General features: G+C 49.1%; 1 protein-coding gene across 24 annotated transcripts in view; it reads left to right on the forward strand.

Annotated features, from left to right (window-relative positions):
- Positions 1-9587, forward strand: part of PLEKHA6 (pleckstrin homology domain containing A6) — a 159601-nt gene extending 150014 nt beyond the window's left edge. For 22 of the 24 annotated variants that reach the window (XM_031656657.1, XM_031656667.1, XM_031656655.1 and 19 more), the window contains 3 exons: positions 227-372; positions 4834-4957; positions 5662-9587. In XM_031656657.1, coding sequence (XP_031512517.1) covers positions 227-372; positions 4834-4949 — 262 coding nt within the window. In that variant the 3' untranslated portion in view covers positions 4950-4957; positions 5662-9587. The remainder of the gene's footprint in view (positions 1-226; positions 373-4833; positions 4958-5661) is intronic. The other 2 variants (XR_004179057.1, XM_031656674.1) reach the window with 2 other exon arrangements.
- Positions 9588-13244: the final 3657 nt, after the last annotated feature.

A 13244-nucleotide genomic window follows, 5' to 3' on the forward strand; every position in this document is an offset into this window, starting at 1 on the left:
AATGCTCACTTGAACCTTTTAATTCATTTGAGAACATTGAGGGTAGGGGTCTCAACCTGTGTTTTGTCAGGGTCCCACTCACTCCTAGGGACAGCCTTGCTGGGAACCAGAGACTGCACATTCACGGGGCCCTGGCCCTCCCTGCCAACCTCAGTCCACAGGCCCCCCGAAGCCACTTGGACCTTCCTGTCCCTCCCTCCATTTCTGTGTGTCTGTGCCTCTTCAGTATGCAGAACGTGGTGCCCATCGGCGAGGGGGACTCTGTGGACGTGCCCCAGGACTCAGAGAGCCAGCTGCAGGAGCAGGAGAAGCGGATTGAAATCTCCTGCGCCCTGGCGACCGAGGCCTCCCGCAGGGGCCGCATGCTGTCTGGTGAGAGGGGCTGGGCCTCGCTCCACCCTGCCAGGGAAACCAGCTGACCAGGTTTAGGGGAGGAAGCGCAGCACTGCTACCAGGGGGGCAGTAGCAAAGAGATACAAGGCTGAGGAGATGCTCCTCGAGGTTGAGACGAGCATCTATTGAGCACCAGGTACTGTGCTAGGCTCAGGGAGGTGCAAAGGGGCCAGAGTTGCTGCATCCAGGAGCTCAGAGCCGGGATGATCCTTACAGCCACCTTAGGGAGTATTGGCCAGAGGCCATGCAGAGCATGGGGAGCCATTCTGCCCGGGCAGGCCAGAGAAAGGCACAGAGAAAAGATGATAACTGAGTTTGACTGAGAAAGATAAAAATATTTCTCAGTTGCAGGGAGAGGGCCAGGTATTCCAGAGTATCCTTTCATTTCCTGCTTTCGCTGCATGCAAATAGGAAGAATCTTAGAAAAGATGGTGCAGGCAACCAAAGAGTTGAGAGCGATACAATTACCACTTTAGCTACTGATCCAAACTCACTTTTCTGCTAAGAAAAGATGACTATGAGGAACTGACTTCACACTGATACAAAGGCTACCAGGTCCTGACTGGATGCTGATAGGGTTGAGATCAACAGGGTCAGCTTCTGCTCAGTCTGAGATAGCATCCCAGAATAGATGAAAATGTACTTGAGCTTTTAAGAATGAAAGAGATTCTGTATGAATGGGAGGGTTAAAGGGAGAGGAGAGACAGTGGGTAAGTCAAGGCGCCTGGGAGACTGTTCCCTTCATCAAGATAAAGGTGTTTAGGATAGAGAGGTAGAGTGAGAGTGAGAACTTTGAAGGCCAGTTAAGAGGAATGACTCAGAAGGGGGAGCCATGGTTGGAGATGACATTGGCAGAGGGGTGAGAGCAGGTGTGCAGGCTACAATTCCAGTAGCCCAGGCAAGAGCCATAAGCAGGTTAGAACCATGGCTCGGAACATAGTGGAAGGGATGGCGTTTCATGTTGGTGATTAAGGAGGATTCAAATTCTGGTGCTCTGAGGTTCCATTTCCTCATCTGTGAAATTCAAATCAAAATTCCTGCCTCCAGTTCTGGTGGTATGAGAATTGGAAACAATGTGTGCCAAACACCTAGCACAGTGCCTGGCATTCAGTAAGTGCTCAATACATGCTCGCAAGCCGTAGTAGTGGTGACAGTAGCAGTAGCGCTGTGATGCTGGTAGTAGTAGTTGAAATAGCAATAGACCAAGTAGAAATAGAACCATTTGTCATTTTGCTAATTATTTTAAATATGGATGTTTTCAGAAACCAGAAGATTTTAGCTACGGCAAAGAGGATTTAAGTAAGCCTTAATGAAGAACCTTCTGCCAGTTAGGGTGTAATGGACTTTAGAATGGGTGTCCAGGGAGACCCTTGGAGGTATTTCAGGGAGAGGCTGTCTTTAGGCTGGAGTTGAGGGGAAGAGAAGGGATAGCTTCAGAGAGCCCCATCCTGCAGCCAAAAGGCAGCAAAACCAGTTTGGCCACAAGGAAGCAGGCCTCTGTTGAACCTCCCTGTAGTTTAGCTCCAAAATGAACTTGAACCTTCCAAAGATCAGATTCCACGTGCTCTGGGCAAAAGGCAACTTCCTGTTTCAAGGGGTTAGAGAGACAGGCCGGTTTAAAAACTTTGCTCTGCCCCAGCCCCAGCCCCAGCCCCTGGCTCTCTCTACTACAGTTCCTTAGCCAAAGGTTCCATGAAAACAAAACCCACCCGGCCTATCCGATTTCCGTCTTGATACACACAGGCTTACATGTCAGGGTCTGTGTGCTGAAACCAAACGGTCACCTTGCTTTTGCCAAAACCCCAACTATTTAAAAAATGGCTGTGGCAGGGCCAGACCTCAGACTTAGCCCACTGTTCCCACCAGCCCTGGCCTGTGGCCCAGCTCCTCAGAGCTACAGCTCTGCCAGGCACAGCAAGGCTGGTCCTGGGCATGCACTATGTGGGCACAGGTTCACACCCAGGACACTGTGTGTGTGGCAGTGCTGGGCACAGGTCATGAGCATAGTGTGCATCGGGTACAGCGAGTAGAGTTCAGTGCCCATGTGTGATGTGTGGCATGGACAGAGTAATCAGTGAGGAATGCTGTTATGCTTACAAATCCACCCGGTGCGTGCAGACTCAGGTATGTAATATGTGGGAAATTATGGCATTTTTGAGTTTGTACGTGTGGCGTGGATGTCATGTGCAGTGTCTGGATCTGGTCATGTTTGTAGATACATGCATTTATTTGTGTGTATTCAAGTGTGCAGTGTGAGAATGGAGGAAAGGTTTGAGTACAAATGTAGCAATGTGTGTATCTGTGTAAAATGTCTAAGAACGTTGTGTGGAGACCCATTATGAGTCCAGGTGGTATATGGTAAGCTGTTGGAGCATAAATGTACATGTATGTGAGTGTACAATACATTGGTGGAGGTGGTGTTTATGAATGCTTGTATTTGTGATTGGCTTTTCTACAGTATGGGAAATGATAAAGCATATTTGTGTATATGTTGTGTACAGTGTATATATTGCAGTATTGTGAACTTATGTCTGTGTGCACAGGCTGGGAGAAAGTACAGTGTCATGAATGTGACTGTGTGACTGATCATTTCTGCACGCATGTGGTACTTTGCACACTTTATAATATCACATATGTGTGATTCACATCTGCAGCACATGCAAATTTTAACTATTTTGATGGATATATTTCTAATATATATTTAGTATTTTTCTGCCTTCTTAACAAAGTTCTGTTTACATATGACCTTTTCTTGCTCATGTATTACATTATAAATATCTTTATTTTGCCGACCTCTGTTAAAGGAATGCCCTGAGGGCCACAATGGACATAGATCTCTTTGTAGCTATGCTAAATGTTCCCAAACTGTCACTCTTCTAAAGCTGTTATGTCTGCTTTTTACAAAACATTTTCTCTCCTCAGTCGTGCTTTCTTATAGATGTCAGTGGGCCTCCCAATTCCTCTGTCTCTTCGAATTTTCCTGTTTCTAATCTCCCCTGGGCTAGAAACCCAGCGAGCCAACACCTATTAGAATTGTGTATCAATAAGAGTAACTGGACTCCAAGGGCTCCCTATGAGTAAATTCTGAGAGCCTCACTGCATGTCCTGTAGGCTGTAACCTCTATGTTGGCTTCCTGGAGATATCTTTTGCTGTGTTTTTGGTTTCTTGGCTGTTTTAGAAGTTGAGACTGCTAGATGACTAAGCGTTGGGTCAGTGATGTGGCTATGCACACGAATGTGTGTTTGAAAGTGTTTGTGAGTGTATTTGCACATGAAGTTACAAGTGTTGGGTCACATGGAAGGGTGCAGGCTTGGAAGTATACAAATACACTTATTGTGAGCTGTGTGCAATGAGTGTAATGATATGGTGTTGCCAGATCCCATGCACAAACTTTGTATTGTGTATAGGCAGACAACTTCACATCCATGCGAGAGCTACATGTGTTCTATGCACATGAAGGTGTATTAGATATGTAACAAGAGTAGCCACCTTGGCTCTTTCTCTTGCACAGACGGCAGGGAAGGTGATGAAGTCCAGGGTAGGGTGGGGACGAGGGACTGGGAAGTTCAATGTTGGGACCCTTCTCTCGGTGGAAATGCAGTGTGACCCTGGCTGAGGTCTGGTTCCTTTCTGAGCCTGAGCGAGGATGTTGTCTCTGCCATCCTCCTGCCTCGCAGCTACAGTGAGGATGCGTGAGGGTCTGGAGACTGCATAGAGCTTGTCCCCAGTAATAAGTCTTCCCTTCTCATTGTCCTTCCACTTTACTATTCTTAACATGGAATAATAATGATAATAGAGTAAAATCTCAATAATTCAAATGTCATTTCAGGCTTGTCTCGATTTGCTTAGGGGTGGACTGAAGTTTGACTTTACTGGACTGATGAAAAGGATGTCTCAAGTGTTAGCAGGGAACATGTTTCTGAGCCCTTGACTGTGCCAAGTTAACAAAACTCGCTTTAAGTTGATCAGAAATCTCTGTTTTGATGGCACTGATTAACATGGTGGTCACTTCACTTCTGTTCATTAAATGGGGCCAGATGGTTTGGATTGGTGTGATTTTACTGCACTATTAATCATTATCATTAGTGACACTGCGGTATATAAAGTACCACTCCCTGGTTCCGTCTGCACAGTCGCGGAGAGGTGTGGATGGGAGGGGAGCCCTTGGCCCAGAGAGGGCCTGGCCTTACCCACAGTCACACTGGTTCTCAGCAGAGCCTAGATTCGACCAGGTCTCCTCTGGGGCCTCACACTCTCCTCCACGATGCCCTGGGAACGAGGACAGCTTGGCCTAGCTTGAGCAAGCTCCAAGCTCAGTGCTCTCTCTCTGCTTGCCTCCCTGCCTCGCTCCCCGCCTGGGGAGGGCCTCGCTTGCTCTGGGTGCCCACCCTCCTTCCCCACCCACCCCCATTCACCTCCCTGTTCATTTCTGTTTCCAGTGCAATGTGCCACCCCAAGCCCTCCCACCTCCCCTGCTTCCCCGACTCCTCCAGCCAACCCCCTGTCGTCTGAATCCCCACGGGGCGCCGACAGCAGCCATACCATGCGGGTCTGAGCTCTGACGTAAGCACTTTTCTACTGTATTTCATCCACCTGGGGAGTGGGGCCCCTTCCTTCACCCCCATTGAGCCATCTGTGTCCTCTCATTTTGGCATTTTGCTTCTCCCCTACCCCAGTGCCCTGTACCGCTCCTCCCCACTATCCATCCACCCATCCATCCATCCATCCATCCATCCATCCATCCATCCATCCAGCTTCCCCACGCAGTGCTGGGCTGGAACCGGCTGGCAGGGCCGCTTCTTGGATGTTGTGATGCCAATGGCCTTTGCTTCTCCAGAAGCAGGCAGGGAATGGACCCGAGACCTTACCTGTCTGCTCTCAGGGAAGGCTCTCCCCTGACACCCCACCCCTGTGCCTCCTGTCTGCTGACAAGCTTTCCATCTGTTGAGATACACAGATGCAGAACCTTCAGAAGCCCTCAAAAGCTGTTTCTCAACTCCCAGATCTTACTGTAATTTAAAATAACATTGACAATTACAGCCAAAGGCTGTGAACCCTTCCCTTGCCCCTAGCCCACAGCCGCTCACTCTCAGTCAAGTAGAAAAGAACACTGACTTCCTTTCCTTTGTTCCCCTGTCAGGGTTGAGGGACCGGAGTGGGTTTCTGCCAGGTTTTTGCAGGATGAGGCTTCTTTCTCCCGGGAAGGTTGGCTGGAGTCCTTGCTCCTCTATGCAACCCACTTCTCACCCCATTTCTCTTTTCTCCAGTGCAAGCCCTGGCTGAGGCCAATGCTGTGAAGCTCCACAGAGTCACATTCTGAAGCCGTCCTCTGCCCACCTGAGGTCCTGGCTCCCCACCCTGGCCCCCTGCCCCTGCACTCCCATGGGAATGCCGCAGGGAGCCAGGCTGGGGCCACAGGCTGCTGCCGAGAGGAGCGTGGATACCTCAGTGTCCACACACCCACTATGCCTAACCCTGGAGCTCTCACTACTCACACCGTGGTCCTGGGCCAGGGCCTGAGACGGCAGTGGGGAGCACCATCCTCGTTAATGCCCAAGTCACAGAGAGCCTCGGCCTTGTCCTGGCTGGGGTTGTGGTGACTCCAGTGGAACAATCCCTGATGGGGGACATGCCGTGGTGGAGAACATACCTGTGGCTATCTTATGTGAGGACTAGCGGTGAAGAGGAGATGGACACTGCCTCTTGGAGCCAGCCTGACACTGAGGACAGCACTTGTCGTCATCCCTATCCTCATCAACTCCACCCGGCTGCCTCAGCTGGACCCAGGGCTTTGATAAACCCAGTGCTTTGCTTATGGGTGCTCGCTGGGGTCCAATGGAGACTGACCACCCTGCTTGAGCCAAAGACAAGGTGATGAGAGATGGGGAGAGGCTATTGGCTCCCAGAGGGAACAGTGCTGGTTGTGGCTAGAGAACAGCAGGTCTGTGCAGTGTCTGAGGGCAGGTTGGGAATGGTAGCAGAGAGAGAGAGACAGAAAGAGAAAGACAGAGAGAGAGAGAGAGATCCTCAGAGTGGGAGGAGGGGAAAGCAGCAGGACACATTGGCAAGTCAAGCAGGAAGGAAGGAGATGGAAAAGGGGTATTGGATTGGTTTCCCCAGGTGGAGCCTTAGGTTAGTGCCCAGTGCAGTGCCAGACTCTCTCCTCTGCTCCTCCCACCTCATCCCCAGGATGACCCACCAGTGGAGCACAGGCAGCCTCAGTGGAGATGCTTGGTGTGGGGATCTAGGTGAAGGAGGTTGAGTAGCGACTGCCTGGGAGATGGCTGTTGGTAGTTCTGTGCCTGGTGTCTGCCTCCCCGTCCTGGGGTAAGGGGCAGAGAGAAGGACTTGTCTTATGTAGGGTGTGGTCAGCCTTGGGGCCTTACCTACCCAGTTCTGCGATATTTCTTGCCCTGTTCCCCCTGGAATGTGCAGTGATCCAGCTGAGAATATGCTTTGAGGAGGAGGGATGAGGCCTTAATCTGGGAGGCCTCCCAGGATTCCAGGACCATCCCCCATCCCAGGCATCCCAGACGAGGACTGGCTGAGGCTAGGCGCTCTCACGATCCACCTGCCCAGGGAGGGCAGTGGGGGAGAGACAGAAGAGCAAAGCGCATTCTTCCTCAGCTCCACCCACCTGGAGATGAATGTAGCCAGAGAGGAGGAAGGAGGGAAGCTGAAGACGCCGTGGCCCCTAGGCCTTCACTCTGCTAGAGTTGCCACCCAGAGGCTTCAGCCTGACCTCCAGCGGTCCCAAGAACACCTACTAATTCCTCTCTACTCCTTCATGGCTGGGACAGTTGCTGGTTCATATGCAAGTAAAGATGATAATTTACTCAACAAATATTTATCGAGCACCTTTTATGTACCAGGCACTGTTCTAGGTGCTTAGGATATTCTCATGTTTCTGAGGGATTACAGCCTAGGAGGATTCCACCAATCTTCACTTCTAGCAGGTTTTTTAAACGTGACCCTTGGCTATATTTCCCATCTTCACAGTTCAAGCACCCCAAACCTGCCCTTTCTCCCCTGCAGACTGGCAGGTGGATTGGCTCCCAGGTCATCTTCTCTCCCTCTTTCCCCCACGCCTTTCTCCCTCCACAGGAAACAGATTTTTCAGGGCCTTCCACACCTGCCGCTTTGTCTGTCTCTTTTTTTTTTTAAAGTAATATTTTTTAGAAATACATGTAAAATACCAAGAAATAATATCTGCACCTCTGCCACCTCTCTCTCACCTCTTATTTCATAAAGCTGGCTCTTTATGTTGCTTTACATGCCTTAATATATGTTTTATGGAGATTATACATATTATAGATCTATATATGTAATATATTTGTTTGTATGTCTGATCTTTTCCTACAGTTCCTGCCCAGGCCCGTTTTTCTCTCCCTTATTTTCCATATCATTCCTAGCATATCAAGGCCATACCCCTTGCCTTTTTGATCCAAAGAAGAGGAGAGGAAAGACTTATTTTAAGACAGATCTATTTTATGCTTTTGTTTAAAAAAAGCAAATCTATTTTCAAAATGTGCAATGTCTGAATGGAATTGGCAAGTGAGGTGAGGAGATGGGGCAACTGCCTTTAGGTCCCAACCCTGTGCCCTTCCCTCTGCCACAGTGGCTTCCATCCTATTTCCCAGTCAGGAAAGGGCTGGTCCCCAGAGCTCACCCAGAGAGCATCTTGCCGGGGGCAGGGCATTCCCTCGGAAGTCCTGGCCTAAGGATTTTATTACACTGTCCACTCCTGATGACCCTCTGCAGTTGTCAGGCGTGAATCCTCTGGAAGGAACTGTTTGCAGTTGTATGCACAAAGGAGACCCATGCAGGCATGCACCCCAAATGGGCTGCTAGACTACCCCTCTTCATCAGCCTGCTGGAAAGAGCAGACAGTGTAATGGCAGCCTATGCCAAACAGCACTAAGGATGTCGGTCTACGAGATGGTGTGAAGCCCAGAGGAGGCGGCTTGGGATCCTCTGGGCCATCCCTGGCCCTTTAGCACACACACATACAAGTTCCTTGGGCTTGTCACACTCCTTTTCACTCGATCCCTCTTTGGTCTGGGTCACATCTATGACATCCCCCCTCTGCAACCTTTCTCTCTGGGGGCTGTACCAAAGGCATGGTACCTCAGTCTGGCATCCAGACTGTGAAATCAGCCTCTGAGCCGAGGAGGGTCCTACGGACAAGGTGACATCTCAACCTCACCCAAGAAACCCCCAGGACTTTACCCCAGCAGGCTGCCACGGGGGCACCAAACGAAGCCAGCTCAGCCTTCCAAACTGCTCAAGCCTTTGTCAATTATCAAATTGGCCAAAGGGTCTCTGGCCTTGCAAGGATTTGGGCAGGATAGAAGTCTTTGTCTAGATCTGAAATCAAGGGCTTGGGAATCTAGAGCCGAGCTCCTGGCCAGCGTTTGAAGCCTGGCCTCCCAGCTGGGGCGTTTACTGACACCCTGCCACCAGCCTAGAACATCCCGCTCTGAATGAACAGAGCGCAGGTGGGGGTCCAGGGCTAAGTGACCCACCTGGGGACGCTCTGATTATTCATCCAGGGCCTTCTCAATGAGCACATTACCTCCATGATCAATAACCAAGAGGCTGCAATCAAATACTGCTACTGTCACTTTGAAGATTTTCTGAGATCGCAAGTGGCACACTTGCTCTCCGACCTTTGGGAGAGGCATGTTTTTGGGCAGGGCTGGCTATGGCAAGAGGGAACCAGTTCCTTTCTCCTTTAGGCACCCTCTACCTGGCAGCTCTTAAAACTAAGAAAAAATATTATACACACACACACACACATATATATACACACACATATATATATCTATTTATGCACATATTGGGGCCAATTTGATTTGCTAGTATTAGACAATAAACCATACAAGGAAATTTATGATCTCAGTGTCTTTATTTAGTATAAAAGTGACCTTAGAAGAAGGGTGAAGGTTAGATAGATGGAATCTCTGTCGGGGGCAACCAGCTGTAGCATCCCCTTAGCATCTTTCTAGCCAGTGAGCCCCCTCCCCAGGAGGAGGGGACGGCCTGACTGAAACAGGTGAGAGTTTGCTTCCTCCTTTCAGCAGCATTCTTTTTAGATTTAGGTACCGAAGAATTCCAGTGAGTTCTGCATTTGTATCTTGCAAGTTTGTATAAACTCAATACAGGAAATAAAATGAATGTTTTGTACATGTGATGTGTGTCTCCTACTCTGTGTCTGCCCTCGTGGTGCTTGTGGGCTTGTGGGGTTGGCAGCTTGTGGGGTTGGTAGGAAAGGGGAATGGGGGCTGGGGGATAGGCTGGGTGCAAAACATATGCTCCCTTCCTCCCCTGTGCCTCAGCCTGCCCTTTTGGGCTCTATCCCCAGGAGCTGGGGAAGCAAGGGTATGCTGCCAACACCAGCATCATCATTTCAGTTCAGGTGACCCCAGATCAGGGTTTGTCCCAAGGTTCTGTATAATGGGAGTATCAGATGCTTCAGGCCCTGGCACCTTCCCTTGGTTTGACTCAGACAAAGGATAGGACAGCAGGAGAAGAAAATGAATTCCCAGGCTTTCTTGATTACTACACAATGCGCTATACTGCTGCTTTACGAGAAGGTGCATAATTTGGTGGGAGGTATGACGCCACCCCAATTCTCATCCTGCCTCCATCCCTTTGGTTTATTTCTCTTGAAATAAACCAACTTGTTTAGTGGTTATCAGGTATTGACACTCTGTGTGAAGGGCTTTACCGGCGCTTCTCAATTTGGAATCTTACTGTGGGAAACAAGAGTCGAGAAGCCTGGTAAATTTTGTGGGGTGGGTAGTGCAAGAGAAGAGGTGCACCCGGGAGACTGGCAGGCTCAGCTGGGCTTCTGCACGTTGTTCGAGGGAGGGATGGCTCAAGAAAAAGCGAGAAAGAGAGATGAGAAAGCAAGCTTCCTAATTCCTAATCTTGCATCGACTTGGCTTTCATAGTTGAAGCTGAATTCCGGACACCTGTTCCCATTTCTAAGGGCTAGTACAGGGGTGGTCATTTTTTAAATTTGACTCTATTTTGGATGTTGTCACATCCCCAGGATGATGTCCTTTGTGAACCCAGGAGAGTTGTGACCACGTGTAGGCTCTGGGGGAGGGCCTGCATCAGAGGCTGGGGTAGGGGGGTGTATATTGGAGAACTTGTCACTTTCCGGGGGGCTGAGCCTTTAGCTGCAGCCTCCATCTGAGCCAGAGCCAATGGCAAGGGCTTGGGGAGGAGGTGGAATGTGAGACCACAGAGCACCACAGGGCATCACTGCATCCACCGACAAGGGCTGGCTCCTCCTCTCAAGAGATGATGCCAGCTGGTGCCTGCTCCACCCCCTACCCACCCTACCCAGATCAAGCCAGGTTGGGATTTGTAAAAAGGGGGCAGTAGCTGATAAATGTAAATGAAAATGCAACTAGCAGAATGCCCTTTAAGGAGCAGTGCTGTGTAACTGTGTGATCATTTATTTATTCTTGAAGAGAGGCACGACAGGGTCAGGCAGGCAGCCAAGCCTCAGATCCTGCTGCTGCCAGGGAACTGGGGCCACACCACGGCCCCCTCCTCATCCTGAGCCTCACCTCGTTACTGAGATCAATGAGAGAAGGTGGCATGTCATCCTCAACTCCTGCCCCTAGCAACATGCTCCTTGCTAGCTGCATGAAGATTTGGACAAGTCATTAAATTCTTGAGTCTCGGTTTCCTCGTCTGGAAAATGGGTATGTTAACCACCATCTTATGGAACTTTCAAGAAAGGCAAGTGAGAAAATGGAAGAAAATCACTTTGAAAACTCAAATTCACTTCCAAATGTGAGGAAGTGGAAGTGGTGATGTTGCAAAGGCTCCCTGGCCACCTGCAGGGGCCTGATGTGGGAAGAGGGAGAAGGTTTTCCAGGACCCCTTCTTTACGAGCTCTATAGCCTTTGCTGGAAGACATCACCAGGGCCTGTGCCATCCCTGAGGTGTCCCTCCCCTGCCAGTTCTACGCCTCCAGCCCAGGGAGTAACTGCACTACCCCACCCCTTTCTCATCATGGCAGGGTCATGAGACTGCCATGGGTCGAGGACTAGCACCAGCCTTCCAGGGCCTGCATACCCCTTCCTGGGAACGTCCCTATGAAGGTCCCTCTCCAGAAGGGTGAACTGTGGACAGCCCCTCTGGGCTCAGCTCCAGTACCCAGAGAATCAGGCCAGGAGGGCCCAGTATCATGAGTGTTTAATTCTCCTGAGTTCACAGGTGGGTTCCATGGCTGGGGGTGGGGGCAGGGAGGGGCATCCCCAGCTGCTATTTTATACGCCTGTGGGAGTGGTTTAGCACAATTTGAGATGCCAGTAGAAGTCTTTCATATAAAGCATATTAACAGTATACTAATAATGTTAATAACAATAGTAATTATTATAACTATACAGTAATAGCAATAACAATGGTTCATTAAGTGCTTACTGTGTGCCAGGTACCTGGTTCTACGCACTTCACATGCATTTACTCACGAGTCCTCATCCTCTATGTCAGTCATAGGTCCTCTAATTATCCAAGAAGCCGAGGCACAGAAAGGATAAATAAAATGCCCAAGGCTTCATGAAGCTAGGATGAAGCTCTTAACCTACCAGTGATTTCAACGGGGATGATTCCGGCCCCTTGGGGCATTCGGTTGTCTCAGTCCTAAGGGTGCAAAACTCTTCCTGGCATTTAGTGACTGCAATGCACAGGACAGATTTCCAAAACCAAGAATTGTCCCATATCCTGCACAACTTTCGAATGTACAGCTGAACTAAACCCACTACCAGTAAAAGTTGGTCATGCTCCAATTGACAGTAATACCAAAAGGTTTTGTAAGCTTTTAAAAATAAGTTTCATGAAAACTCAGAAAGTTAGGAGATGATTATTATGGAGCAGAAGCTTAAAAGGAATAAAAGACATTGTCTCAAAATTATTGAATAATCTACTCCATGCCTTGTCTGTCCAAAGGATTATAAGATTTCTACTACTATGTATTCGATTGAAAACAGTTCTGGCCAGGCGCGGTGGCTCACGCCTTTAATCCCAGCACTTTGGGAGGCCGAGGCAGGCGATCACGAGGTCAGGAGATCGAGACCATCCTGGCTAACACGGTGACACCCCGTCTCAACTAAAAATACAAAAAATTAGCGGGGAGTGGTGGTGGGCACCTGTAGTCCCAGCTACTCGGGAGGCTGAGGCAGGAGAATGGTGTGAACCCAGGAGGCAGAGCTTGCAGTGAGCAGAGATCGACTCCAGCCTGGGTGACAAAGCGAGACTCTGTCTCAAAAAAAAAAAAAAAGAAAAGAAAAAAAGAAAACAGTTCCAATCAGTAGGTAATACTGAATAAGCAAAGAAATTGACTGAAAATATTTAACAGAAGAGATGTGAGAGAACCAAACATGAAATCAGAGACACTTGAGATGCAGGAGATCTCACTGTGTCTCCTTAATGAAAGTTTTTAGAGTTTATTTCATATTATTGCCATCCTTTATATGTTTAAAGTGTTTTGCAGCCCAAGGATGAACACTTACGTTGTCACAATTACGTGTGGAAATGTTGTGCCCTGTCTTTACAACACTGTCCCAGGTGTCCACATGCAATTGCTCTAAACCATTTTTATCTTCTTTTCTCTTCCCAATCTATCCTCTATGCCCCATTGCCCACTGGAAATATATGATCTCTAAGGCCTTTTAAGATCCCAGAGACTGAATTTTACCTCAACACTGTTATGTTTCAAGACAGAGGTCGATGTGTTGTGGTACTCTATGGCGACCCCCTTCCATGGTGGCTATTTTGACAATACACACATACATAAGACCCAGTTCCTTTGCATGCGCGTCATACTCCT

The sequence above is a fragment of the Papio anubis genome, chromosome 1 (genome assembly GCF_008728515.1).
Source record: "Papio anubis isolate 15944 chromosome 1, Panubis1.0, whole genome shotgun sequence".
In the NCBI taxonomy this organism is placed as follows: Eukaryota; Metazoa; Chordata; class Mammalia; order Primates; family Cercopithecidae; genus Papio; species Papio anubis.